Source organism: Heterodontus francisci, unplaced genomic scaffold (assembly GCF_036365525.1).
Source record: "Heterodontus francisci isolate sHetFra1 unplaced genomic scaffold, sHetFra1.hap1 HAP1_SCAFFOLD_690, whole genome shotgun sequence".
NCBI classification, from domain to species: domain Eukaryota; kingdom Metazoa; phylum Chordata; class Chondrichthyes; order Heterodontiformes; family Heterodontidae; genus Heterodontus; species Heterodontus francisci.
In genome coordinates, this window is record NW_027142301.1 from 500,001 (window position 1) to 527,216 (window position 27,216).

The window sequence follows — 27,216 nt, forward strand, 5'->3', positions numbered from 1 at the left end:
GGCCCAGAACCGGTGGCGGGTCGCTGGAGCTGTGAGGCTGCGGCGCGAACCGCTGCTTTACTGTTCCATCCCAACGTGAGCGGACCGTTGCTGTCCCTCTGGAAGTGGGACTGGCTCCAAGGCAGGATGAGAGGCTGGGACATGTTGGCGCAGTGCAGGTTTTTCTCACTTCGAGTGTTTGAGATGTAGTGGTCAGAATTCCGGCATTTTCACAGGTCAGGCCTCCCTCACACCTTGCAGCGAAGTCCCTCTGCACTGCATTCTTTGCCAACACGCGGCTTCTTTTCTGTAACCACAGCACAGCCTCCTCAGCCAGTCATGACTGTCACGGGAACGGGTCTGTTTTTCAAAGACGAGACCATCAAATTTGTGTGCTCGGCGCATGCTTTGTACAAAGGGGCGACGATGTCCCTTTACAAAAGGGACAACCCGGATCCGATCCTGTCTGATGTGGTATCTTCCAATCAAAACAACGTGAGGTTCAATATCCCGAACATTAACAAGACCCACGAGGGAATCTACTGGTGCAGCTATCAACTGGAAGTGTCGGAGCTCGTTTTTGTGTCCGAAAGCAGCGAATCGAAGGAGATCAAGGTCATAGGTAAGGACCATTTTCAAGTAAGCACTTTTCCTTCACTCCACACCGTAATGGCATCATCTGTCGTCCGATCTAGGTGATAAATCACAATACAGTCGCTATAAATGGGCGCACACTGGTAGCTACCCAGGGCTGAACTTGCCCAGTCTGGCCTATATGTGACTTCGGACTCACAGCAATGTGGTTGCCTCCCCGCTGCCCTCTGAAATGGCCTGGCAAAGGCACTCAGTTCAAGGGCAATTAGGGATGGGCATCGAATGCATGGCCTTGCCAGCGATGCCCACATCCCATGGCAGAATAAAAACAAAAATGCAGAACAGACTCGAGTGTCTCAATGATCTATTCCTGCTCCTTTGTTCCTATATTCTGGTGACGCGAAGGAGTGGAAAACGTTTCCTTGTGAAAGAGAAAGAAAAAAAATCACTTCATCACAATTTAACTCATGTTTGATTCCAGATCATTGAGGTTCGAGAGGTTCAAACTATCAGCGCAAGTTGGAATCCTTTTTTTTCCTGACAAAGAGGAGGTCAAGGGGTGACATACTAGAGGCTGTCCCTTAAAGAAAGATAGCAAGGGGCTCCGTAGGGTAGACCCTGAGAAAATATTTTCGCTTTCCGTGAAATCTTAAGCCCAGGGCCATGAGTATGAGATAGTCACTAATAAATCCAGCCAAGAATTCAGGACAGGAGAAACAGAAAGTGTCGAAGTGAAAGGGTGAGCAGGGAAGAAGGAAAAAAAGGGATAGGGCAGAGAGCAGGAGAGATTAAATGACAGAGATGTCACAGAGCAAATGGAGTGCTAATAGTTGTGACAAAGGACAAAGTATTAGTCCAGAGAGAGTGTTAATGGCAGAATAATGAACAGCTCTATCCAAAAGCAAAAGAAAAACCCGTTTCAGAAAAAAAGTCATGCTCTGAAATTGTTGAACTCAATGTTGAGTCAAGAAGGCTGCATAGTGCCCACTTGGAATGTGAGGTGATGTTCCTTGAGCTTGTTTTGAGGCTCGCTGGGACACTGCAGCAGGCCAAGGGCGGACATGTGGGCACGCGAGAGGAGGGTGGTGAAAGCAACTGGAAGCTCGGGGTCAGACTTGCAGAGGTCAGGACAATCTGCTTGGCCAAGGGAATGCCGAGAAAGTGGAACTCTCCTAACATGGATTGGTTGAGGAGAATAGTAGAAATGCACTTTGGGAAAAGCTGGGGAGAAGGGAATAGCAGGATATGCAGTTAGCGTTAGATGAAGAGGGTGGTAGGAGGCTCAGGTGGTGTATAAGGGCTGGCATGGAGCTGTTGGGCCGAATGGTTGATTTTTGTGTGCTGTGAATTGTATATAATTCATTCCATGCCATGTCATTCGTCCCCATCTTTTTGGATTACGCAACAGGGCAAACGGCATACATTTCAGTGAATTTCTGTCATGCTTTTTAGGGTCATTAATCTTGTATTCCTTGTGGTTTTTCAGATAACGCTAAACTTCGACTGGTGGATGGGCCCAATTCCTGTTCGGGTAGAGTCGAGGCTTACTACAATGGCACCTGGGGCACTATCTGTGATTCCGGGTGGGACATTCTGGATGTCCAGGTTGTTTGCAATCAGGTCGGATGTGGGTTTGGCCAATCGGCCATTTCCGGTGGCCAGTTTGGAGAAGGGGCAGGCCCGATTTTGCTGGACAACGTCCGGTGCAATGGGTCCGAGTTATTCCTGTGGTCCTGCCCGATCCAGACGATCAGCCCCCGGACCTGCCGACAGAAGAACGATGCTGGCGTCATTTGTTCAGGTGCGTATCTGCCTTGTGGAAGGGAAGGGTGGAAGTAGGCATGGCGAGAGGGTGGACATTAGTCGTGGGCACTGCCTCCAGCGGGTAGTGCCACATATCGTAACGGAGATGCGGTCACCTGCACGAGACATCGCACTGAGGACCCGTCTGCCCTCTGGTCGCATCTTTCTGCCATTCCCTCCATTGCATAGAGTCACAGAGCCATTTTCCTTGTCTACCTTATCTAATGTCATAATCCTGTCCACCTCAACTAAATCTCCCCTCAATCTCCTTTGTCCTAAGGAGAACAAACCCGGCTTTTCCTACCTAACCTTGTAACTAAAATCCCTCGTCCCTGGAACCATTCTGGTAAATCTCCTCCGTACCCTCTCAAGGACCCTCACCTGCTTCCCGAAGTGTGGTGACCAGAACTGGACGCAATGCTCCAATTGGCGCCCAACCAGAGCTTTATAAATGTACCATTATAAAGATACAAGTCCAACAAAACGTATTTCATGGGCTGTTCCGCATTTCAGGATGTGGTGACAGGCACTGCACAACGTCTCCCATTTTTAACTGTTCATTTGAGAAGTGTTCGTGTCAGGTTAACGTTGACCTGCAGTGAACAACTTACATCCAGTGAAATGATGATGAAAGAACTCTTTACTGTCATTATAATGAGCAGAGTATACTCTTTGTGGCAATGACACCTGATATTATGCCTCTATTGATTTATATGCCATTGCGGTGCAATACAGATTTTCGATTCACTGTATTTTCTTTTGACCCAGATCAGTTACAAAGCCCAGAAATAGATGTGTTAAGGACATCCAGTATATTTGCTCAAGGGGAGTCTTTCAGCATTCAATGCGCCTCGCCCAATTACTACAAGGGAGGAACATTTCAATTGCACAAACTCGGCGAGTCCACCTCTGTGAGTTCCTTGGTGGCAGAAGCAAAGTATTCCAACGTCACATTCACTGTCAAAAACATCAACATGAGCCAGAGCGGATATTACACCTGCATGTATCAGTTACAGAGAAGGGGAAAGTTGTACAATTCCACCATGAGTGACAGAGTCAAGATCACTGTGATAGGTAAGTGATCGTCTAGGTTTGAGCCAGTAGGCTTTTTTTGTTTAGTTGTTCATGGGATGTGGGCGTCGCTGGCCAGGCCAGCATTTATTGCCCATCCCCAACTGCCCTTGAGAAGGTGGTGGTGAGCTGCCTTCTTGAACCGCTGCAGTCCATGTGGGGTAGGTACACCCACAGTGCTGTTAGGAAGGGAGATCCAGGATTTTGACCCAGTGACAGTGAGGGAACGGCTGATATATTTCCAAGTTAGGATGGCTCAGAGGGGAACTTGCAGGTGGTCATGTTCCCATGTATCTGCTGCCCTTGTCCTTCTAGTTGGTAGAGGTCGCGGGTTTGGGCGGTGCTGTCTAAGGAGTCTTGGTGAGTTGCTGCAGTGCATCTTGTAGATGGTACACACTGCTGTCACTGTGCGTCGGTGGTGGAGGGAGTGAATGTTTGTGGATGGGGTGCCAATCAAGCGGGCTGCTTTGTCCTGGATGGTGTCGAGCTTCTTGAGTGTTGTTGGAGCTGCACCCGTCCAGGCAAGTGGAGAGTATTCTGTCACACTCCTGACTTGTGCCTTGAAGATGGTGGACAGGCTTTGGGGAGTCAGGAGGTGAGTTACTCACCACAGGATTCCCAGCCTCTGACCTGCTCTTGTAGCCACGGTATTTATATGGCTACTCCAGTTCAGTTTCTGGTCAATGGTAACTCACACGATTTTAATAGTGGGGATTCAGCGATGGTAATGTCATTGAATGTCAAGGGGAGATGGTTAGATTCTCTCTTGTTGGAGATGGTCTTTGCCTGGCACCTGTGTGGCGTGAATGTTACTTGCCACTTATCAGCCCAAGCCTGGATATTGTCCAGGTCTTGCTGCATTTCTACACAGTAGTACCTTCAGTATCTGAGGAGTCGCAGATGGTGCTGATCTTTGTCCAATGGTCAGCAAACATCCCCACTTTTGACCTTTCGATGGTTGGGCCTAGGACACCACCCCGAGCAACTCCTGCTGTGATGTCCTGGGGACTGAGATGACTGACCTCCGACAACCACAACCATCCTCCTTTGTGCTCGCAATAACTCCAACCAGTGGAGAGTTTTCCCACCAATTCCCACTGTCTTTAGTTCGGCTAGCGGCTCCTTGATGGCATACTCGGATAAATCCTGCCTTGATAGCGAGGCTATGTTGGGAAGCTTAGGCAGTGGGAGCAAGTGTGGGAACAATTCAATCGTTCTTTCAAGGTGTTCTCACCTCGGCACGGTAGGCTGAGTGGCCTCGTTCTGTGGTTATGTGATTTTGCAACACTTCATTGGCTAATTTAATCTCCCTCCCTCCCGTTCATTCTAGAAAAGCCAACCAAACCAAATATTCAGCTCTTCCGAGACTCTGGCAAATATTCCATTGGCGAGTTTGTCAGCGTTAGGTGCACGGCCTCCACAGTCTTCACCGGGGCCATCTTCCTCTTGCTCAAGATTGACGGGGCAACCTCGGTGACCTACCAGGCCGTGCCAATGGCGGGCTTCGCTGTGACCTTTTCCATCGCCAACATCACATATGCTGACGATGGACATTACGCCTGCTTGTTTCAGCTAAAGCGCTCGGGGAAGCTCCACAACTCGACGGAGAGCGACCGGGTGAAGGTGACCGTGACAGGTAAGTAGAGACATCCCTTCAGAGCTCCAATCAGGGTGATCTGCATGGCTACCAAAGTCCATTTTCAGCCCCGCTGGTAAGGAGCTCGATGCCCCTTGAGACGGGCATAATGGAAGCCTATTTGTGAGTTCCCTCGGGTTACTGCAGCATCAAGGACAGGAGGGTGCACGATCCAGTTTGGTGTTTGAATGTGCGAAAGGCGTCGGACTCAGAACTTCATGGAAGCCTTTGGGAAGCAAATAGTAGTGGCAGGCAAATTAATATTTGGAAGGGCTGTAATTTGTCACATGCGGTGATGCAAAACAGGCGATATTCAGATCAGCGCCACCCCCAATCCTTTTGATGCCAGACCTGGTGTTTGATTCCGTTGTCTGCAATGCCACTAGACTTCAGGCACTGTGCATAACGGAAGGCCGAATGGTGACTGCCCACTGAGTGACACATCCCGCCATGAATTTTCAGTCTGTAACCCCCGTTTGCGTCACTTTTACGTGGGCTCCACAGATGCCCCCATCCATTTGCATGAAGTGAGAATGAATTCTTTCGTTCTTCCCTGTCGCTTCCCAATTCAGGATTCCCTCTGGGTAAGATATTGTGGACGAGACTTTTGACTTTTGAGATTGCACCACACCCTCCGTCAGTTAAACATGCCGCCTGGCTGTCAGTCCAATTGAGGACAATAGAATTGCCTGTAAGACGAGGCGTGTAAGGGTGGCTGATGTGATAATCCTGATTTTCCCCTGCCTGTGCTCATTCTTGCTGTCAAACCCCTCCAGGGCCCTCACCCTTCTCTATGCCCATTTTGTGCACGCAACTGAGTCCAATTTCTATCCCAAGTTGTTGCTTTTGTTGTTCTTGGTGGTCCTTGCCAAGACAGACATTCAAACATACTGTGCTTCCACCGCCTTCTGAGGAAGAGATCTCTGAAGTCGCATGACCCACTGTCTTCAATGGGCGACCCTTATTTTTAAACATTGACCCCCTAGTTCAAGATTCTCCCACAAGGGGAAACATCCTTTCCACATCCGCCCTGTCAAGACCCCTCAGGATCTTATCTGTTTCAGTTCAGTCGCCTCTTCCTCTTCTAAACTCCAGCGGATACAAGCCTAGCCTGTCCAACCTTTCCTCATAAGACAGCCCACCCATTCCAGGTATTAGTCGAGTAAACCTTCTCCGAACTGCCTCCAACGCACTTACATAATTCCTTAAATAAGGAGATCAATACTGCACACAGTACCCTAGATGTGGTCTCACCAATTCCCTGTGGAACTGAAGCATAACCTCCCTACTTTTATATTCAATTCCCCTCGAGATAAACGACAACATTCTATTAACTTTCCCAATTACTTGCAGTACCTGCATACTAACCTCTGGTGACTCATGCACCCGGACACCCAGATCCCTCTGCATCTCAGAGCTCTGCAAATCTCTCACCATTTTGCTAATATGCTTCTTTTTCATTCCTCCTGCCACAATGGACCATTTCGCATTTTCCCACTCGGGCTACGTTTGCCAGATCTTTTCCCTCTCACTTAACCTATCTGTATCCCTTTGTAGCCTCCTTATGTCCTCTTCACAACTGACTTTCCTACCTATCTTTGTGTCTTCAGCAAATTTAGCAACCATACCTTCAGTCCCTTCATCCAAGTCATTTATATAAATGGTAAAAAGTTGAGACCCCGACACTGATCCCTGTGACACACCACTCATTACATCCTGCCAACCAGAAAATGACCCATTGATGCCGGCTCTCTGTTTCCTATTGGCTAACCAATCTTCTATCCAGAACCCCCCAGTCAGTATCGTGATGATAATATTCACATGTTAAGATGTAACCAAAATTACTCGATTGACAGATATTCTCTGAATAACTTTCAAGCGATGCCTTTTGTCACAATCCACGAGATGTGCTTCAGTCATGTACATCTCCATTCCCAATATGCTCTTGGTGATTAAAAACATGGAAGGGAAATGGCTGATGCGTGTGGTTATGTTATATTTCTGAATGGGTGGGAAATTCATCTTGCCCTCTGCTCCAGTCCTCACTAGATATTCAGTTGCATTGACTTCACTATTGGGCGGGATTTAGAATGGGCGACAGATGCGGCCCCTGCCCATTTTACACTTGGCCCATGATGGTCCGGTTTGATCGGGGCCACCAGCTCACTCTCTTCTTTCGATGCAGATAAACTGCAGAGGCCGTCGATTTCCGTGTTGCGCTTGTCCGCCGCCTTTGTTCAAGGTGAAGCCGCAAATTTCCGATGCTCCTCCTCCAGCGTCTTTGCGGTGATAACATTTTACCTCTACAAAGTCGGGGAGTCTGGTGCTGTTACCTCTGTGGGGCCGATCTCAGCATCCAGCGCCGTCTTAACTGTGCAAAATGTAACCTTGCACCAGGAAGGCTTCTTCACCTGCATGTTCCAAGTGCTGATCAAAAGCAAGCTGTACTCGTCAACTCACAGCGACCGGGTCAAGGTAACAATCGCAAGTGAGTCGCCCATTCAAATACTGTCCTTCTGAATTCATTTTCACTTCTGAAATGCATGTTCAACCGGGATACATCATGCGATGAACACTGCACAGAATGACAGGCCTTTGGCGAGGCTTCAAAGGAGATTTATCACAATGCTAGCTTGGGCAAGGGAATGTGGTTTTGTGCTTGAGCTGGAGGATTCTGCCCCAATTCTAGGACACCGCAGACTTTCGAAAGGATGTCGAGGCTTTGGAGAGGGTGCGGAGGGAGGTTGACAAGAATGGTCCCAGGGATTCGGGGACTTCAGTAAATGTGGAGAGACTGGTGAAGCTGGTATTGCTCTTCTTAGAGCAGAGAAGGTGAAGGGGCCGAGTTAATCGAGGTGTTCAGGATTGTCAGGGCTTGTCAGAGAATAGACGTGGAGGAAGCTTGCTGACCGTCAGGAGGGTCAGTGACGAGAGGGCAGAGTTTTATTAATGATTTGGACGTGAATATAGGAGGTATGATCAGTAAGTTCGCAGGTGACACGAAAATTGGTGGTGTAGTAAATAGTGAGGAGGAAAGCCTTAGATTACAGGACGATATAGATGGGCTGGTAAGATGGGCAGAGCAGTGGCAAATGGAGTTTAATCCTGAGAAGTGTGAGGTGATGCATTTTGGGAGGCCTAACAAGGCAAGGGAACATACAATGAATGGTAGGACCATAGGAAGTACAGAGGGTCAGAGGGATCTTGGTGTATTTGTCCAGAGATCACTGAAGGCTGCAGCGCAGGTCGATAAGGTGATTAGGAAGGTATATGGGATACTTGCCTTTATTAGCCGAGGCATAGAATATAAGAGCAGCGAGATTATGATGGAGCTATGTAAAACGCTAGTTAGGCCACAGCTGGAGTACTGTGTACAGTTCTGGGCACCACATTATAGGAAGGATGTGATTGCACTGAAGAGGGTGCAGAGGAGAATCACCAGGATGTTGCCTGGGCTGGAGCATTTCAGCTGTGAAGAGAGACTGAAAAGGCCGGGGTTGTTTTCCTTCGAGCAGAGAAGGCTGAGGGGGGACCTGATTGAGGTGGACAAAATTATGAGGGGCATTGATAGGTTAGATAGGAAGAAACTTTTTTCCCTTAGCGGAGGGGCCAATAACCAGGGGGCATAGATTGAAGGCAAGGGGCAGGAGGCTTAGAGGGGATTTGAGGAGCAATCTTTTCACCCAGAGGGTGGTTGGAATCTGGAACACACTGCCTGAAGGGGTGGTAGAGGCAGGAACCCTCACAACATTTAAGAAGTATTTAGATGAGCACTTTAAATGCTATAGCATACAAGGCTACGGGCCAAGTGCTGGAAAATGAGATTAGTATAGGTAGGTGCTTGATGGCTGGCACAAACACGGTGGGCCGAAGGGCCTGTTTCTGTGCTGTATATCTCTATGACTCTAAGATAATTGACAACAAATGCCAATGGGTTGTAGGCGTTTGTTTATTTCGAACATGATTTGAAGACATAATTTACTCCTCAGTTTGGGGCCATTCTGTCTCTCTTCCGTATTCTATCATACATTCCTGCTTGCACATTTATAACAAAACCACTCTGTGAAGTGTGATCTGTAGTGACACCTTTCCACCAGTGCATCAGCTCCAGCGAGCGGTGCCTGTGATTCCTGGATTCCAGCTCTCGATTCCTGCATCTCCTGGCCCCACTGCATCCAAACCACAGTGTCATCGCCTTCCCGCTTTTGAAATCCCGTTCTCAGTCTGTTCCCCCAGATTGAGAATCCGGAGTGCTCAACGCAATGTCGAGCTGAGAGATGTGAGTTGCTTGGGCTGCCTTGCTGCACCCATTTCAGGCAGTGTGTGTAAAAACAGCTTTTCCCGGCATACCATTCACCTGTGTTGTCTTTCAGGTAGCGTGGAAAGACCCATTATCTCCATGAACACGGAATTCGAGAAGTTTCCACAGGGCCAATTGCTCACTATCTTGTGCACAGCCCCGAAACCGTACCGCACGCGTGACTTCCACCTCTACCAAGATGGTCTTTTGGCCAATGCTCGGATGTCTGTGCGGGACTTTGTAGCCGAGTTTACCATTGCAAATACAAGCATGGCCAATCAAGGGGATTACACTTGTGCGTACCGAACGACGATAGTGGGACGAGGGTACAACTCGACCCAAAGCGAAGCCCTTTCAATAACCATCGCAGGTAGGCGACTTCAATAATGACAGTGAAATCTGACATTCAGGAATGGTCACGAGCACATCTACAGTCATGTGGCCCAGCTGGTATTCAGTCTTTCACCACAAGCATTAACACACTCTCTGCCTTTGTCCCATGACTGCTTTGTTATATACTCTCTCCTACCCCCCTTGCCCTATTAAAACACCTTTCCCTTTTGTTCTCACATTTCCAGCCTCAGCAGCGTTTTGTGTTTATTTTAGCGACAATTGTGGAGGACCACTCTAATCCTGTTCAGGTTTTGGGGGTATTATTTTGTCGTGCATGGGGATAGACAGTGGGTGGCATTGCATTTTCCATGATTTCTTGCTTATAAGGGGAGCAATTTTAACTTTGAGTAATCGTGTAGAATAGGCGGGATCAAATGGGACACTTCATCAGTTAGCGAGAGGGTGATATCAAGGCAATGCTGACAGTGTGGGTTCAATTCCCCCGACTGGCTATGGTCATTCATGGTGATCTACCTTCCCCTTGTGGTGATCATCAAGCGATACATTAGCAATTCTCTCTCTCTCTCTCTCTCTCTCTCCAATGTCGAGAGATGCCCGAGGCCTTCTGGGATTGCAGCTACAACAAAAAAAAAAATTGGGCACTCATTTACACGCCACGAATAACTTCTCCTTCCGTTGCAGTTCATCGGATGGAGCTAAGCGGGGAATGGCTTTGAAATGGGCGTGGCTGAATGGTGTTGGTCCCTGTGGATTAGGGAGAGGTGTTGGGCAGTGGGTGCAAAATGGGCAGTTTCCCATCGGCTGCCTGTTACGTGGTTTAGCCAATAGTCCGCTTAACTGACTTCAGTGGAATTGATTATTGGGCGGCCGGTACAGCACGGATCCTGACTGCTCGTTTTGCGTCCGCTCTGCTGTTCAGCCGAGCTGGTGCGTCTGGTTTCTGCGTTCTAACTACCACAAGTATTAGTGTGTGATGTGAAATTCAAATTCGGAGGTTGGTATTCGTCTTGGGCAGCAGTGCATCAAGTTCCCATTAGACCACCCGAAGGTGTATCCCAGTCCATTGTTGTTGATGGTACTGCCGCTCCGAATGGGCAGCCGGTCCAATACCACCCGATATTGCCACTGCTGGGGATTGACCGCTCACCCATTGGACGTCAATGGAGCTGAAAGGCGGGTGGGATGTATTATAGGCGGCCGATAGGCTCCAGCCCAAGACGAATTTCAACCTCAGAGTGTTCGGGCAACTGGGCAAAGGCTTCGATAAGGAACAAACAGTTGGACGAGTTGGAGATGCCCCATAGAAACCCCCTGCAAGGGGACAGTGCGAGGCCAGCAGAATGGGCAGAGTGGTCGCAGGTGGACTTTAACACTGGCGGGCGTGAGGCGACGCATTTTGGCAGAAGGAAGAGGGAGAGGCAATGTATATACATTGGCACAGTCCCAAAGAGTGTGTGCAGCAACAGAGGGACCTGGGGGTGCCTGTGCATCGATCTTTGAAGGTGGCAGGGCATATTGAGAAAGTGGTCAGTAAAGCAGAGGGGATCTTGGGATTCGTAAGGAGAGGCACAGAGTACAAAAGCAGGGAGGTTATGCTGAACATTTATGAAGCTCTGGCTGGGCCCCAGCTGGAGAATTGTGTCCAGTTCTGGGCACCACACTTCAGGAAGGAGGTGAGGGTCCTTGAGAGGGTGCAGAGGAGGTTTACCAGAATGGTTCCAGGGATGGGGGGGGATTTCAGTTACAAGGTTAGGTTGGAAAAGCTGGACTTGTTCTCCTTAGAACAAAGGAGATTGAGGGGAGATTTATTAGACGTGTACAAGTTTATGACAAGCTTACCTAGACTAGACAAGGAGAAGCTGTTCCCATTAACACAGATTGAAAGTCTTGGGCAAAAGATGCAGGGGGGAATATGAGGAAGCACTTTTTAATGCAGTAGGTGCTAATGGCCTGGAACTCGCTGCCCACAAGGGCAGGGTGGAAGCAGAGATGATCACAGACTTCAAAAGGAAGTTGGATGGCCAGCTGAGAGAAATAGACTTGCAGGGGGTAAGGGGTTGAGCCGGGGAGTGGGACTGACTGCACAGCTCCGTGGAGAGCTGGCGTGGACTCGATGGGCCGAATGGCCTGGAGTGTAACACCTCTTTTATCACCCGAACAGAAAGCATGGAGCAGCGACTGGTGAACGGGAGTAACCCTTGTGAGGGCCGAGTGGAGATCTCCTTCGGCGACAGCTGGGGGACCATCTGTGATGACCAGTGGGGATTGCTGGACGCCAAAGTTGTCTGCAGTGCTCTGGGGTGCGGAAACGCTGTCGCCGCGCCAACGCACGCTCGCTTCGGAAGGGGCGCCGGACCCATATGGTTGGACGATGTCGCCTGCCGCGGAGATGAATCGGTGCTGTGGTACTGCACGTCCAGGTTTTGGGGTCAGCACAACTGCCATCACGGAGAGGATGCCAGTGTCATTTGTTCCGGTAAGGGCAGTGCCATTCTAAAATATTCCCATCCTAATTGACAGTTTTACCGTGGAGAACAAAATGGTGCCATTTTCAAAGCATCGTGGTAAACAGAGACATTTTGGAGAAGCTATTCATCTTGCGCTCATCAGAACAGTCCGCAAGAATACTCATGTAAGGGAAAGCAGCAGATTTATACTGTGTGAGAAAAGAGTACTGATTGGTTGGCAAGTGGACTCTGACTGGTAGAGGCGTTGCCTTGGAGAATGCACCAGTATTGCAGTACATGAATTTCAATGCCAGGGCGATGCTTGGTATATTGGCCGCACATCACAAAGACTGGTGGATTGTGTCAAACATGTCCCTTCCGCTGTTCGCAATGGGCAAGGTACAAACCGTGCCCAACCAGCCTGTGCTTGCGGTATGCAAAACACAGTGTCCAACATTAGATGTGATTCCGCGATTGCACAACATTTGCTAAATAATCCTCAGTGTGCTAAGAATTACGCTGACAACCAGTTTAAGATCATCAGTCGGGCTCGAAGTGTGGTGCATCTGCGCGTACTGGAAGCTGCATATATTAATACACAGGGCCCTGCTCTTTGCAGACAGAAAGAACATGTGCACACATTGCGCCTGTTGCAGCTAAACAAAATAAGTGACAGCCATTCGCTGGTTCATTCCTCAGGGCAATGCCTTGACCAATCAGGGTCAAGATGCCTGGTTTAAATTTCAAGCAAAGCTGGGCAGGTAACTGTCAGTCACCATAAACTGGTGCATTCTCCATGGCAACACCTCCACCAATCAGAATCCACTTGCCAACCGATCAGCACTCTCTTCTCATACAGGATAAAGTTGTTGCTCTCCCTTACATTGGCATTCTTGCGAATTGTCCTGATGAGTGCAAGATGGAAAGCTTTGACAAATGTCTCTGGTTTCAGCAATACTCAAGTTCTGTATCACCAAATGACATAGGCAATTTCAGAAAGATAGTGGCATTCAATATTTATCTTATTATGAATTAAAATGACAACAAATGCGCATTTTTGTGAAGAAGCTTCAAACGAGAAGACTAATTTATTGACTTATTTTCTCATCATGATGTTAGACACTGATTTCATGAGATGGCTGGCATTATTTGCTTGCACAAGTAGTCAATATTTTCCCGCACACTTGTTGTAATGATGTGGAGTATTCCAGATAGATATCCATCAGTCAGGAGTGATCTCTCTCTGTCTCTCTCTCCCTGTGTTTCCCCCTCTGTGCTTCCGCCCCCTCTCTGTCTCGCCCACGCTCTCTGTGTCCCCCTCTCTCTCTGCCCCCTCTCTTTCTCTCTCCCTCCCCTTTCGCTCCCTGTCCGCCCTCTCTCTCTGTCCCCCTATCTCTGTGTCCCCTCTACCTCTGTCCCCCCTCTCTCTGTGATAGTCAGCTATGAAGATTGGAATTGGTGCATGTTTGTGTTTTCATTGATTCCCCTCTACAATGCTGTTTTGTCTCAGGGATCAAGCCGACAATACTTTTGGAACCCAGCTACAACGTATTTCTGAAAGGGGAGTCGGTTATTATAAATTGCACCATCGGAGAACGAAACACAAGCCGGGGAATTGACTTTTACATCAATAACGTTTACCTGACCCACCGAGACCTCCAGCAAGGAGTCAATTCCGCCACCATTCAATTGACCAATTTAACTGAGAAGGATGCTGGGACGTACAGCTGCAAGTATGGAAACCAACTTTCTGGGCGATACCTAAATTCTTCTCTCAATGCCTCCGTGTACATCGCTGTAACAGGTGAGAAGGCTATATATTTTCATGCATATGAAGATCACACTGCATAGATGCCAACTATGAAATAATCTCGCAGGAAAGGTGGAAAGGAGAGCAATATATATATATATATATATATATAAAAAGGGCAGAATGAACGAATTATGGAATGAAAGGCAGGAAGATTGAAAGGAAGAAAGCAGGAAGGGAAGACAGGAAGACAGAGAGAGAGAGAGAGAACGAAAATGTAGGGCAGAAAAAAAAGGCAAAAGAAAAGAAGGGACACATAAATTGTCTTTTATATCAAGGACCTCTCACAATCTCAGGGCTTCCCAAACACATGTTGCAGCCCATTCAGTAACTTCCAAGTTCAGCCACTTTGGCAATGCGGGGAAGGAAACAGCTCTGTTGCGCACAGCAAGATCCCACCACGAATAACGTGGCAGGCAAACTGCGTCACCCGCTTTGCTGATGTCGGGCACAGGATAAATGCTGTTCCCCGGGGCAGAGAGAGAAGTCCCCTGCATTTCTTCCAGTCATACCATGCGGCTGTTCACATCCACCTAAGCTGTGTTCCTTGTTCCGTGCCATTTATTGGGGCAGAATTGAGTGAATTGAATTTAGTTGTGTCAAGACTGAGGCGCGAGGAGTGCACTGTCTATTCGAGTTCTACTCGCCACAGGTCACAGCATATATTTACATTTTCCCACTTACTGATATCATCAATCTTATATTCTATTTTTCCCAGAATTGAACACACTAACCAGGTTTCTTTAATGAGCTATAACATTTTCAGTTTATTATAAAACAACTCTAAACCAGTAATGAAGCAAAATATAAACACACAGATTGAAATTTTAAAGTTCCCTTTTTGCCATAGCCCCTCACAGTCACACACTCACGCATACACTGGTTAACTGGAAAAATAAAAGGGATTTTTATTCAGAGCTCTGTTACAGACAAAAAAGAAAACCACTTGAGCGTAATACGTGCTAATTCTTGAAGAAAACAGCAGATGAGATTGTTGTGTTCCAAAACTGGCACATAATCTGGCCTCCGAGTACACATAGACGGGTCACTGGGATCTGTTCCAACAGTTCTTTTCAGGCAGCTTTGAGAAATAATTTAGCAGGTTTTTCTTCAAAGATGGGTGGCGAGATGAGTTGACACAGTGGACTTCTCAGGGTCTTTTAGAGAGGTGCTGGAAAGCTGAGCTGGGTTGTCGTCTTCTCTCCTTCCCTGGGAATTCCCTTCTCCTTCAGCTGGCTTGACTGTTTAAACATTCATCAAGAATTGAGTCTCTTCCTCCGTGACACTTTTTCAAAAAAAAACCAGAAGTACTTTCATAACACCATACATTTCTTCGATAAAATGTCTGGATCCCTCGAATGGTGTCACCTAATCATTTACTCATTGCGGTCCACAATTTTCCCACGTTTGAATGCTGAGGGCGATTGTGGTCACTAGAAGTGTCAGTTTCAAAGAAAGGAGGGAGGGGTGAAAGAACAAGGAATAAAACTTGCCTTTCAGTGTCATCCCTTGGGAAATTCAGGACGTCCAACGCATTTTATAGACAATTAAGTACTTCTGAGATGTAGCCTCTCTTGTATTGTAAGGGGTAAAAAGGAAACAGAAATTGATTAATTCAAATGCAAATTAGATCTTTCACATAATAACATTTTTGGATACAGTATGTGAGACATTTAAGAGACATGGCATGTGGTAAGTTTAACAGGAAGGATTTAAACATTATTCTTTTCAAACACTCAGTCAGGCAGGTTCCTTCTGACCTGCAAATTGTGCGGGAACAAATTGAGGACTCAATCGAAAAGTTGTTGTGCTTAATAAGGTTAATTTATTTGTATGGATTTAAAAACGGGCACCGGTTTAAGATATTTATGGAAAATTTAAATTGATTAGAGAAAATGATGACATGTTTAACAGTTTGAGAAAGAAAATAATTTTTAAAAGCTGCTCATTCCTTTACTCCCAACAAATAAAAGCTTCAACAAGATCCAGGGTCAGAATGCTCAACTGTGTTGCCAATAATTTGTCTTGCAATAAGCTGAAGTGGCCAGCGCCTGTCAATTGCAGATGCTCCTTCCAACACCTGTTGGGATCCTGCCTCTTGACTGCAGTAAAGGTCTCTGATGAATGCAGCCTTTTGTACCCCTTTTCAGGGCATGGGCCTGGGTTATTATATTGACAGGCTATGACGTTTCCCTTAAAAAAACACGTAACTCAATTATATTCTGAGGTCTTTGTTTAAACCGCGGGGTTTGAACCCGCCCACAAAGTTGCTCACCTTTCTTTCTGTACTTTTTAATCTCAGGAAGCTGCTTGTAGTCAATCTTCCAGATAACGATACTTGTAGAATTTGTTAGAACGCGAGGCCCCATCTTATCTAAGTTGCACAGTCTCCAAGATCTATTCTTCAGAAATACAAATACCGATGTCATTCTCTTCACCTGCGCTATCTCTGTTCCCTTACGATAACATTGTTAGCCTCTCAGTTCGGCAAGTTCAGTAGGTTTGTTTTTTCAAAGGGTTGAAAACACAATTCTGATCTCAGCACTGTCGGATAATTCCTTGCTGAGCATGATGGTTAATCTGGTCATGCTCACTCACAGACCTTCAGCCACATTAGTTAAGGGCAGGCACAGTTGGTTCACCTCGCCTGCAGAGAGCGGCGGGCTGTTTTGGCTTTCTAATGTACATTAATTTCGAGTATAACGGTATACTTACATGCTTGCCGACGTGTCTGCGGAACTTTCATTCATCCGCGTGTTCTTCGAAACAGATCCTCTGCAAAAGCCGAAAATAGACTTATTCACAGTCGGAGGGAAAAATCTCATTAACTGCACAGTTCAAAATGGCACAGCAAATGGCACGATGTACTTATTGGAAGTGGGTACCAGTGGATCGAGGCAAGTGCAACGTTTGTCAATGCCAAATTCTACCTTCACCTTTCCCTTAAACAACAGCGGTGATAGTATTGAAGGTCGCTATGTTTGTTCATACGAAGTGCAAGTAAATGGAAGATTACTCAACTCGACTTACACCGAATCTGTTCTCGTTGCCGTTCGAGGTGAGTGAGGTTTGCATTGCAAGCATTTAGAATTGCCGGGGCTTATCAGGAGGGGAGGCCCTCAATTTAAGGCAACATTGAATTGCATAGAATTACATAGAAGCTATCGCATAAGAACAGGCTATTTGGCCCAACTGTTTATTTATTTTTTATTTAGAGATACAGCACTGAAACAGGCCCTTCGGCCCACCGAGTCTGTGCTGACCAACAACCACCCATTTATACTAACCCTACAGTAATCCCATATTCCCCTACCACCTACCTACACTAGGGGCAATTGAGGCCGTTCAGCCCATCGTGTCTGCACCGGCTCTCCGAGTGAGCCATTGACTTAGTGCCCGGTCCCCTGCCTTCTCCACCTAACCTTGTCCATTCTTGCTTTTCAAGTAACTTTTGAATGCTTCAGTAAGGTTATGAAAGGTTATTCTAGGTCATGAAAACGTTTCTAACCGGAATGGTAAATGTTAAAATCTAGCCATTCGAAACTAAAAGCTGAGTTGTTATCATTCATTAACATTTAACTTTATTTGAACCCCTCTTGGTAGTCTGGGAAAGTGGACTAACATAGGAAATAGGGCACAGTACAGAAAACCAATCATTTATATGATGCTGAACGCATTCTTTCCTACTTTATATTCGGCCCCTTTTTTTTTGCAGAACAGGTCAGGGCATGTGCTGTTGACATTTTCTATGCACTGTGAAGGCAGGATGGTTGTGAGAGAGATAAGCTTGCAGTCACTGGTGATGAATAAGAAGATTGCAATCTTTCCAGTTCTGGGAATGAAGACACAGAAATGTCCAAGCTTTGTAACCTTAGACTAACACACCATCGAAGGAGTTTTATCGTGTCTGTGCAGGACACTTGGTAGAGCTATCTAATTAACCACACACTCTGCCTCTTTACTCGTTTCATTCACTTTCTACTCTATCTCCAAATCCATTTTGAGAGTTAATATCACACCGATCCCTTACGGGGAGGTGGTGGTGATGCCCCTGAGCTCATACGCTAAAGACCAAGACTAGTGTTGTGAGGCCATTGGTTCAAATCCTATCACGTGAAATTTTAATTTAATGAATAAGTCTGAAATTTTTTGAAACAAAGCTAATCCAATGATGACCATTCAACCATCTGCTTCACTACTGTCCTTTAGGGAAGGGAGTCTGCCGTCCGGACCTGGCCTGGCCTATATGTGACTCCAGACGCACAGCCACGGGGTTGACTTTGAATGGCCTCGCAAGCCACTCAGTTCAAGGGCAATTAGGGACGGGCAATAAATGCTGGCCTGCCCAGCGACGCCCACATCCCATGAACGAATAAAAAAGGACACTCCTAATCTCACGTCAGGGATAAGCTTTACAGGAGGCAGACATCAGCCATTGACATGAGCAGGAGGAGTCTGCGGATGGGTAAAGACAGTGGGTCCATCTTAGGGCATTGATCCATCACAAAGACAACGTTTTCACCTGCTTTACCCATTAGTTGTTGGGAGCTTGTTACAATTCTGTCTAAGGTACTTCATCCGGGAGACCAATACATTGATGCCAATTGAATTGAAAAGTGGGTGGGGCCTATAACTGGGGGGAAAATCCGAATGCATCTCTTTTGGGCACCCGGCACAGATGACGTTCACAGCAAGAATTTTTTGGGGAAGAAAGGGTTTCATGTTCAATTGATTGGCGTACAAGAAATGTCTGAAATGATACCGTTAAACTGACTTACATTGGTGTTTTTTTTTACAAACTCACTCCAGGATCCTCCAATGTTAAGACGATCATCGGCTGGTTCTTAGCGACTGTGATCCTGCTCCTGATTCTGGTCCTTTTTGTGTATTACTTCAGAAAACCGAAGACGTGCAAGAGTAAACGTGGTAGGATGCACACTTTATGTCGGTGCACTTCTTACTTTCTGCATTTGCAACATGCAGTCAGAAGACCTAACCTTTTGTGGGTCTCTGCACCCGTTGTGACGCTATTGGGATCACTTTCTGCACCCACTGCACCCCGTGCAGGCTGAAATCTCCATTGGCAGCTGGGCGTCCCAGGCCTGAGAAAAGCCGCTTGACAAAAGCAGGTGGCTCTCTGACGGCCTGGGGAGTTGGGGTCGGTGTGGGGCTCCTGATCGGGCCGCCCTCAATGCCCCAACCACCCCCAACACCCTCAATGAGGTGGATATCTGGCCTAAGACCAATTAAGGGCCTGGGGACTGTAAAATCCGGACTGGATCTTCAGGCCCGGCAGGGGGCAGGATCGCCACCGACTTTTCGATTGGTGGATGGCTCCTGTCCGACAAGGGAAAAAGTCCGGCCGAAGTATCTTTGAAATCGCATTCTGATCGAATCACATACATGCATGTAATATTTATTCTTTGTACGTTGTCTTTGTTCTGCTTTGGATGTGCACCAATGATATTATTTAAATAATAACCTGATGTATTTCCAACCCACAGAATACAGGATTTACGTTCGAGAACGACTGCTTGATGATGTGACTCATATAGAAGCAATAGATGACGATACTACCTTTTAATTGGACAATACTTTGTGCACTGTACTCGGAAGAAAGATACAGTGTGAAGATATTTCAGGACTTGATAGTTGTTATGTGTGGTAGCGTAATGAGCAGTACGACTCTCGCCTCCCATTATATGTCAGTATTTAGATTTAAGGTAGTCAATTGAAGTAGATATTGGCTGGTCACGTAACGAGTACCTGTTGTGATCCCGTTCCTCGTGCACTGGCTTCCAAGATTTAGTTTTTTTTTATCCTGTGCTTCCTGTCAACCTCCTTTTAGCATTTTGCCGGTGCAGGTGGAAAACCCAGATGTTCACCAGTAACAACACCGCCAACATCTGTCAACAGAGATCAAGCTGCAAAAAGTAGCCGTGTGCTGGAGCTAATTGAAATCGAATTTCGACTGCTAATGGGATTGGAGCAGTTCAGAAACAGTTGCGGAATTTCATCGGGGCGGAGACGCAACAATGGGCGCCGTCCCCTCGGCCGCCCACACGGCGCCCACCCGGCATTCCGTTGCACTGACTTGAATGGGAATAGGTATCGGGCAGGGGGCGCCTAACTTGCGGCCGATGGGGATACCGTCCATTTTGTGCAACTGCCCAGATGCCATTTTATAGACCGTGCCCAGAGTTCCAAATCTGCTTGATGCAACAACACTCAGTTCAACTCAGACTTGTATCAGACAGATTAAGCGACATAGTTTTCATGTGATAAATATTTCCATGCCCACAGTCTAAAAATAACTGGTGGAGATCAGTCTGCCCTCTCAGATGGATGTAAATGATGCCATGACATTATTTCATAGTGGGGTGTGGGGTGGGGGGGAGGGGTATTCATATTTCAGGTGTAATTATCCCTCGACAAATATCAGTGGAAAAGATTACATGACCACTGTGGGATCTTGCTGTGCGCACCATTCGCTGTGGCGTTTCCTCCATTGCAACAGTGACCTGAGTTCAAAAGTGTTTCATTGGCTTGGACCCTCCTGACGTCATGAAAGGCACCAATTGAAGAATTAAGAACTCTATTTTAACCTAACAAGTAACATTCGCTAATGTGAAACGGTCCCTTTTTGCTTGTTTTCCGAACTGCTTTCTGCAAATTTCTCCTTTTGTTTGCAAGAAAAGTCTTTACTCGCAGTTAGAATTGGCTCACATTGATTGTAGGAAAGCGAGGGCTGATCTGATCGAGGTGTTTAAACTGGTCAAAGGATTTGTATCACTTAGATTTTTTTAATGCATTCATGGGATGTGGGCATCACTGGCAAGACATTTGTTGCCCATCCCCAATTGCCCTTTGAGACGGTGGTGGTGAGCTGCCTTCTTGAAGCACCACAGTCCATCTGGTGCAGATATACCCACAGTGCTGTGAGGGAGGGAGTTCCAGGATTCTGACCCAGCGACAGTGAAGGAAGGGCCGATGTAGTTCCAAGCCAGGATGGTGTGTGGCTTGGAGGGGAACTTGCAGATGGTGGGGTTCCCGTGCATCTGCTGCCCTTGTACTTCTAGGTGGTAGAGGCCGTGGGTTTGGAAGGTGCATACGGAAAAATGGAATCATCAATAAGGGGATATAAATATTGCAGTTCGAGCTGGCCCATTCAGGTTCGAAATCAGGAAGCCTTTTTCCACACTAACAGTGGTAGAAGGTTGGAACTCGCTCCTGTCAAAGGGAGTGAGGCTGGGAGCCAACTGTAACTTTTAAGACTGAGGTTGATAGATATCTTTATGAGGTAAACAAGTCAAGGGATATGGACCTGGGGTGGGAAATGACATTGAGGTACCGACCGGCCAAGATCGAATTGAAACGGGGGACAGGCTTGAAGGGTTGAATTCTTAATGGTTAAAAAATTGTAAATGTAACCACACATCCTTGTTCTGCCTCAAAGCTTTATGGAATGATTCAAGACTTAAATGTTCATCAAGGATTTAGATCTGATGGATGGAAACCAATAAAATGCTCACTCTTCCTACCATGCTACTATGTTCTAAGGTTATGACTTTGAAGCCAAAAGTATTTGCATGTGTGATAGTCTGATTGTGTTGGTGTGTTTCTCTGTGAGTGTGCTTTTGTGTGACTGGCCGTTTGTGCATGTTTGTATGTGATGTTATGACCGACCGCCCCATTCAAAACCTCCAATCAAAATATATGATTCGGATTGTGGTGGGAGAAACGCACTGTTAATTCAGTCCCGTCCCTCCACAGATCGCCTAACATATCGTTTTTAAACTCTCCACATTAAAGAAAGACCCAGCCAAGCTGTACCATCTATTAACCCCCGAGTGAGGCTAACCAAACCAGGTGTCTTTAAATCAACAAATGAACCGTATAATTAGGAAAGCTACATTCTTAAACACTCCTAAGGTATAAACAACATTTAAAATAGAAAACAATTAGAGTCCTGACAGATTTACGCTCCTGCCAGATGTGGAACAGTCCAAGATTGCTTGAAGTCCTCAGAGCCGTCTTTTCGGGGGGAGGGGGTGGGGGGGCGGATGTTCTTCAACAGTAGAACAGTCCAATTCAGAAGTCGAAATTTTTGCTCCTTCTCCAGCGATGAATTTCAACAACAAACAACTTGCAAAGACTTTTTAATAAATCAACTTAGTTTTAGAATTTTTGAGGGATAAAACATTGTCACAGTCTAACTCCCCTTCCTTCAGTTTTAATGATCAGAGATTTCTGTTTTGGCTTGACTTTTTAGAATTTTGAGAGAGAATAATAAATAAACAGACTAATTTCTCTTCCTTCAGTTTAAATGCTCTGAGAGCCCTCCTTTCAGGTGCTACCACACAGCTGCCTGTCTGTTTTTCCTCTTAGAACAGTCCATCTGCATTATAAGCCAGTTCAAAATTAAATTGTGACAAATGTATCTCCTGATGCTCAGTCTGAGTGGCTGCATCCAGGGCAACGAGAATGCACCCCTTAGATCACAGTTTCCAAATGGCTGCAAAAATGCATTCTTTGACTCAGCTTCTGGAGCCTGCTGCCTTAAAGCAGTATGGCTCCTTTTCCCAGCTTTAAAGGCACACCACATTCTTCCCGAAAAAAAAAGACTCCAGGATCATAACAGTGAGTATGTTTGTGTGACTGTGTTTGTGTGTGAGTGCGCCAAGTGTGGTAGTAATTCGGATGCAGTATCTTATTCATTGTCTTGCACTTTTCAGGATTCTGAAGTGAGGGAGATCAACAAAGCAGAAGCCAGATCCAGATAGTCTTCGCAAACATAATTGGTTTTATTTGCCCTACACAATATATTAACAAAATAAAAAGCACAGTGAAGTAAGTTAACTCGCAGTAGAAAATAATTCAAAGTGTTTTAAAATTCTGTCACTTCTCTGGAAGAGATATCCAGTTGATCATTGACAAAGCAAGTAAAAACAATGCTCATAAAATGCAAATAGCTTATCAAAGTTGATTAAAATACGTTTAAAATGAAGTTGATTAAAACATCGATTGTTGGTGTACCCATGCATGAAAAAAACACAATTTCCATCAATCCACATTATCAAGTTCCTGCGATGAAGACGCAAAGCGCATTCATCCAAATTACTCTGCTGTTGTCATATTCATGCAGAAAATACAGTGGCCATTCCAAAAGATCAAACAGAGACTTACATTTTCCATTGAAATATGTTTTCTTCAGGCCACCATAGTTCTTATTCCATGCACTTTCACTTCATCTACAGCAAATTTGTTGAGACAGCCACATTTTCAACAAACTTGCACCTTATCATCCTTCCAAACAGTGGAAATAGGAGCAGGAGTAGGCCATTCGGCCCCACGGGCCTGCCCCCCCCCCCCATTCAACTAGATTGTGGATAATCTGTCTCAATACTATTTTACCGCACTTTCCCCATATCCCTTGATATTTTCATATCGGGAAACCTATCCATCTCTGTCTTGAACGTACTCAATGATGGAGCCTACACAACCCTCAGGGGTAGACAATTCCAAAGATACTCTGCCCTCTGAGTGAAGAATTGCCTCCTCAGTTTAGTCCAAAATGGATGACCCTTTATTATGAGACTGTGTCTGCTGGTTCCAGACCTCCCAGCTACAGGAACGTCCTTCCTGCATCTACCCTGTCGAACCCTGTAAGAATTTTGTACCTTTCAATGAGATCACCTCTCATTCTTCTGAACTCTAGAGAATACAGGCCCAGTCTCCTCAATCTCTCCTCACTGGACAATCCCACCATCCCAGGAATCAGTCTGGTGAACCTTCATTGCACTCCTTCTCTGGCAAGTATATCCTTCCTCAGGTACGGAGACCAAAACTGTACAGAATCCTCCAGGTGCGGTCTCACCAAAGCTCAATATAATTGCGGTGAGACATCTTCACTCCTGTACTCAGATCCCCTTGCAATATCGGCCAACGTACCACTTGACTTCCAAACTGCTTGCCCGCACTTGGATATTAGCTTTCAGTGACGGTATGAACAAGGACATCCAGGTTCCTTTGGACATTAGCACTTCCTGAATCTCTCACCATTTAGGAAATACTCGGCATTTCTGTTTTTCCTACCAAAGTGGATCTCTTCACATTGTTCCACATTATATTCCACAGAATCACAGAGCAATTATGGCACAGGAAGAGGTCATTCAGCCCATCGTGTATGTGCCTGCCGAACAAACTAGCTGCCCAATCTAATCCCACCTCCCAGCACCTGGTCCATAGCCTTCCTGGTGACGGCACTTCAGGTGCGTGTCCAGGTACCTTTTTAAAGAATTGAGGGTTTCTGCCTCCACCACCGTTCCTGGCGGTGAATTCCAGACACCCACCCACCCTCATTCCATCCGTCATATTCCTGCCCACTCACTCCTGCCTGTCAAATCCCCTTGAAGCCTCCTTGCATCCTTCTCACAAATCACATTCCCACCGAGTTTTGTGTCCTCGGCAAATTTGGAAATATTGCATTAGGTCCCCACTTCCCAATGGTTGATGCAGATTGTGAACAGCCGAGGCCCAAGCACTGATCCTCGCGGTACCCCACTAGTCACAGCCTGCCAAGCTGAGAATGGCCCGTCTGTTCCTACGCTCTCTTTTCTCTCATTTGCGTCAGGGTGAAAAGTTCACAAGATGGATGGCGGATTAGACCCAGAGCTGAGCTTCATATCTGCTCCTTCACTGTGACTGGGTCAAAATCCTGGATCTCCCTTCCTAACAGCACTGTGGGTGTACCAACCCCACATGGACTGCAGCGGTTCAAGAAGGAGGCTCAACACCTATGAAGAGGGGTTGGGGAAACCAAGCCTGTGTTCTCCAGAGTTTCAAAGAATGAGGGGTGATCTCATTGAAACCAACAAATACTCAAAGCGATAGACAGGGTAGATTTGGGTAAAATGTTTCTCCTGGTTGGGGAGTCTAGAACCAGGGGACACAATTTCAAAATCAGGGGGAAGCCACTTGGGACAGAGATGAGGAGAAATGTCATTACTCAGAGGGTTGTGAATCTTAGGAATTCTCTATCCCAGAGGGCTGTGGAAGCTCAGTCATTGAGTATGTTTAAAGCAGAGATTGACAGATTGCTGAATTCCAATGACATAAAGGGATATGAGGATAGTCTGGGAAAAACACATTGAAGTGGATGATCAGCCATGATAGTATTGAATGGCGGAGCTGGCTCGATGGGCTGAATGGCCTACTCCTGTTCCTATATTCCAAAGCTGCCGAAATAGTTTCTCTCAAACTACCCCATCAGTTCCCCTTAATATCTCAACAACTTTGATCAAATCACCTTGATCCTCCTAAATTCCAGGGAATTATTCCCAGTTTGTGTAATATCACCTCGTAATTTAACCCTTGGAGTCCAGTTATCATTCTGGTAAATCTACACTGCACTCAAATGGACACAAACTCCTCAAGTCTCTTTGAACCTCCAGTGTTTCTATCTTTTCACCATTTATAAAGCACTCTGTTCTAGTCTTTTTTTGCTGACATTGAAATCGAACTACCACAGATTTGCCCATTTATTTAAGATATTAATATCTCTTTGTAATTTGATGCTTCCAGCTACACTGCTTACAATGCTGCCTATGTTTGTGTCATTGGTAAACTTGGGTATGTTGCATTCTACCACATCATCTTAAATCGTTAATAAATACAGCAAAACTGAGACACACACGGGCTTTGCACTAGTAGACAGGAGTGAATCATTCCATCCTCAATCTATTTTAATTCCAGATTTATGTTTTTGTTTCGTAAAAAGAGAATTCAAATTCACAACAGCCCTGTGTGGGATTTCAACTCCTACTTTTTCAATCATCAGCTCAGGCCTTCAAATTAAAACCCATAAAAAGAGATTCATTTTCCTACTGCTGATGTCTGACTGACTGAGGTTTTGTATATTGTTCCCTTCGCCTCTTCTTCCATGTGTTTGAAGTCTTTGAAGTTTGTCAGACATTGGTAAACTACTTCATGTGGTGTTGTGTAAATACCTTCAATTCTGTATATCTGCAAGGGACACAATTCAAATTCTCACCTTATTGCATCAACTAAAACCTGCAGGTCCATTCAAACAACTCTATTTCCTGTCTCTGCAAAGACAGCTCACACTTCCACAATGCAGGAATGTCTGAATGGAAACAGCTTTTGACACATTTCCCAACACGTTTGCTGACACTTTTCAGGATGAAGCTCAATTCAACTGACAAGACTCGAAGCCCCAAATTGAATCTTTCAGATATAAAAACTGACTCAGATCTCTCCAGATTCCAGATCTCTCTGAACCAGCACCCATCTTAACATTGTGCTATTTAGTTTATATCGCTTCTCCTCAGCCTTCCTTCCTAAATGCATCATTTGACATTTCTCAGCATTGAAGTTAACCTGCCATGTGTCTGACCATTTCACCAGACTGCCTCTATCCTCCTGAACCCCACACTGTACCTGCCCTGACAGTGTTTTATAGAACAGAGAAGACAGAGATTTACTACTACTATTCCCTTCTCTGTTTATTACATTGCAGATGGTGTAATGTTGAAGTTATGCCCTGTAAACCCAAGTCCAAGTCATTAATATATATCAAAAAGATCAGTGGTCCTAATCCAAACCCCTGGGGAATACCACTGTACCACAATGTACACTGTATACAGTCAGTACAAAAGCAGGGAGGTTATGCTGAACATTTATAAAGCTCTATTTCGGCCCCAACTGGAGAACTGTGTCCAGTTCTGGTCACCACACTTTAGGAAGGATGTGAGGTTCCTTGAGAGGGTGCAGAGATTTACCAGAATGGTTTCAGAGATGGGGGATTTTAGCTACAAGGTTAGGTTGGAAAAGCTGGGTTTGATCTCCTTAGAACAAAGTAGATAGAGGGGAGATTGAATAGAAGTGTATAAGATTATGTCAGTCAAAGATACCGCCCTCCAGTCTGAAGCAACCATTCACCACTACTCTCTGTGTCCTGTCCCTTAGCCAATGTTGTATCCACTCTGTCCCTGTCCCGTTCATTCCATCAGCATTCCTTTCGTGAACTAGTCAGTTATGAGGCAGCATTATGACCTCCCATTGAGGAAATTGGTCCTAGAGCACAGAAAAACACACACAGACAGGCAATGAGCATCTGCAACAAGAGAGAATCCAACCACCTCCCCATGGCATTCAAAGCATTATCCCATCGCTGAATCACCCAGCATCAACATCCTAGGGA

The 27,216-nt window shown here is 46.1% G+C and overlaps 1 protein-coding gene across 1 annotated transcript in view; it reads left to right on the forward strand.

Annotated features, from left to right (window-relative positions):
* LOC137366996 (deleted in malignant brain tumors 1 protein-like) overlaps positions 1-19,741 on the forward strand; it is a 24,541-nt gene extending 4,800 nt beyond the window's left edge. The window contains exons 3-13 of the mRNA XM_068028491.1: positions 299-601; positions 2,060-2,374; positions 3,145-3,450; positions 4,778-5,083; positions 7,269-7,571; positions 9,457-9,753; positions 11,899-12,213; positions 13,695-13,988; positions 16,765-17,052; positions 18,804-18,920; positions 19,499-19,741. Coding sequence (XP_067884592.1) covers positions 299-601; positions 2,060-2,374; positions 3,145-3,450; positions 4,778-5,083; positions 7,269-7,571; positions 9,457-9,753; positions 11,899-12,213; positions 13,695-13,988; positions 16,765-17,052; positions 18,804-18,920; positions 19,499-19,578 — 2,924 coding nt within the window. The 3' untranslated portion in view covers positions 19,579-19,741. The remainder of the gene's footprint in view (positions 1-298; positions 602-2,059; positions 2,375-3,144; positions 3,451-4,777; positions 5,084-7,268; positions 7,572-9,456; positions 9,754-11,898; positions 12,214-13,694; positions 13,989-16,764; positions 17,053-18,803; positions 18,921-19,498) is intronic.
* Positions 19,742-27,216: the final 7,475 nt, after the last annotated feature.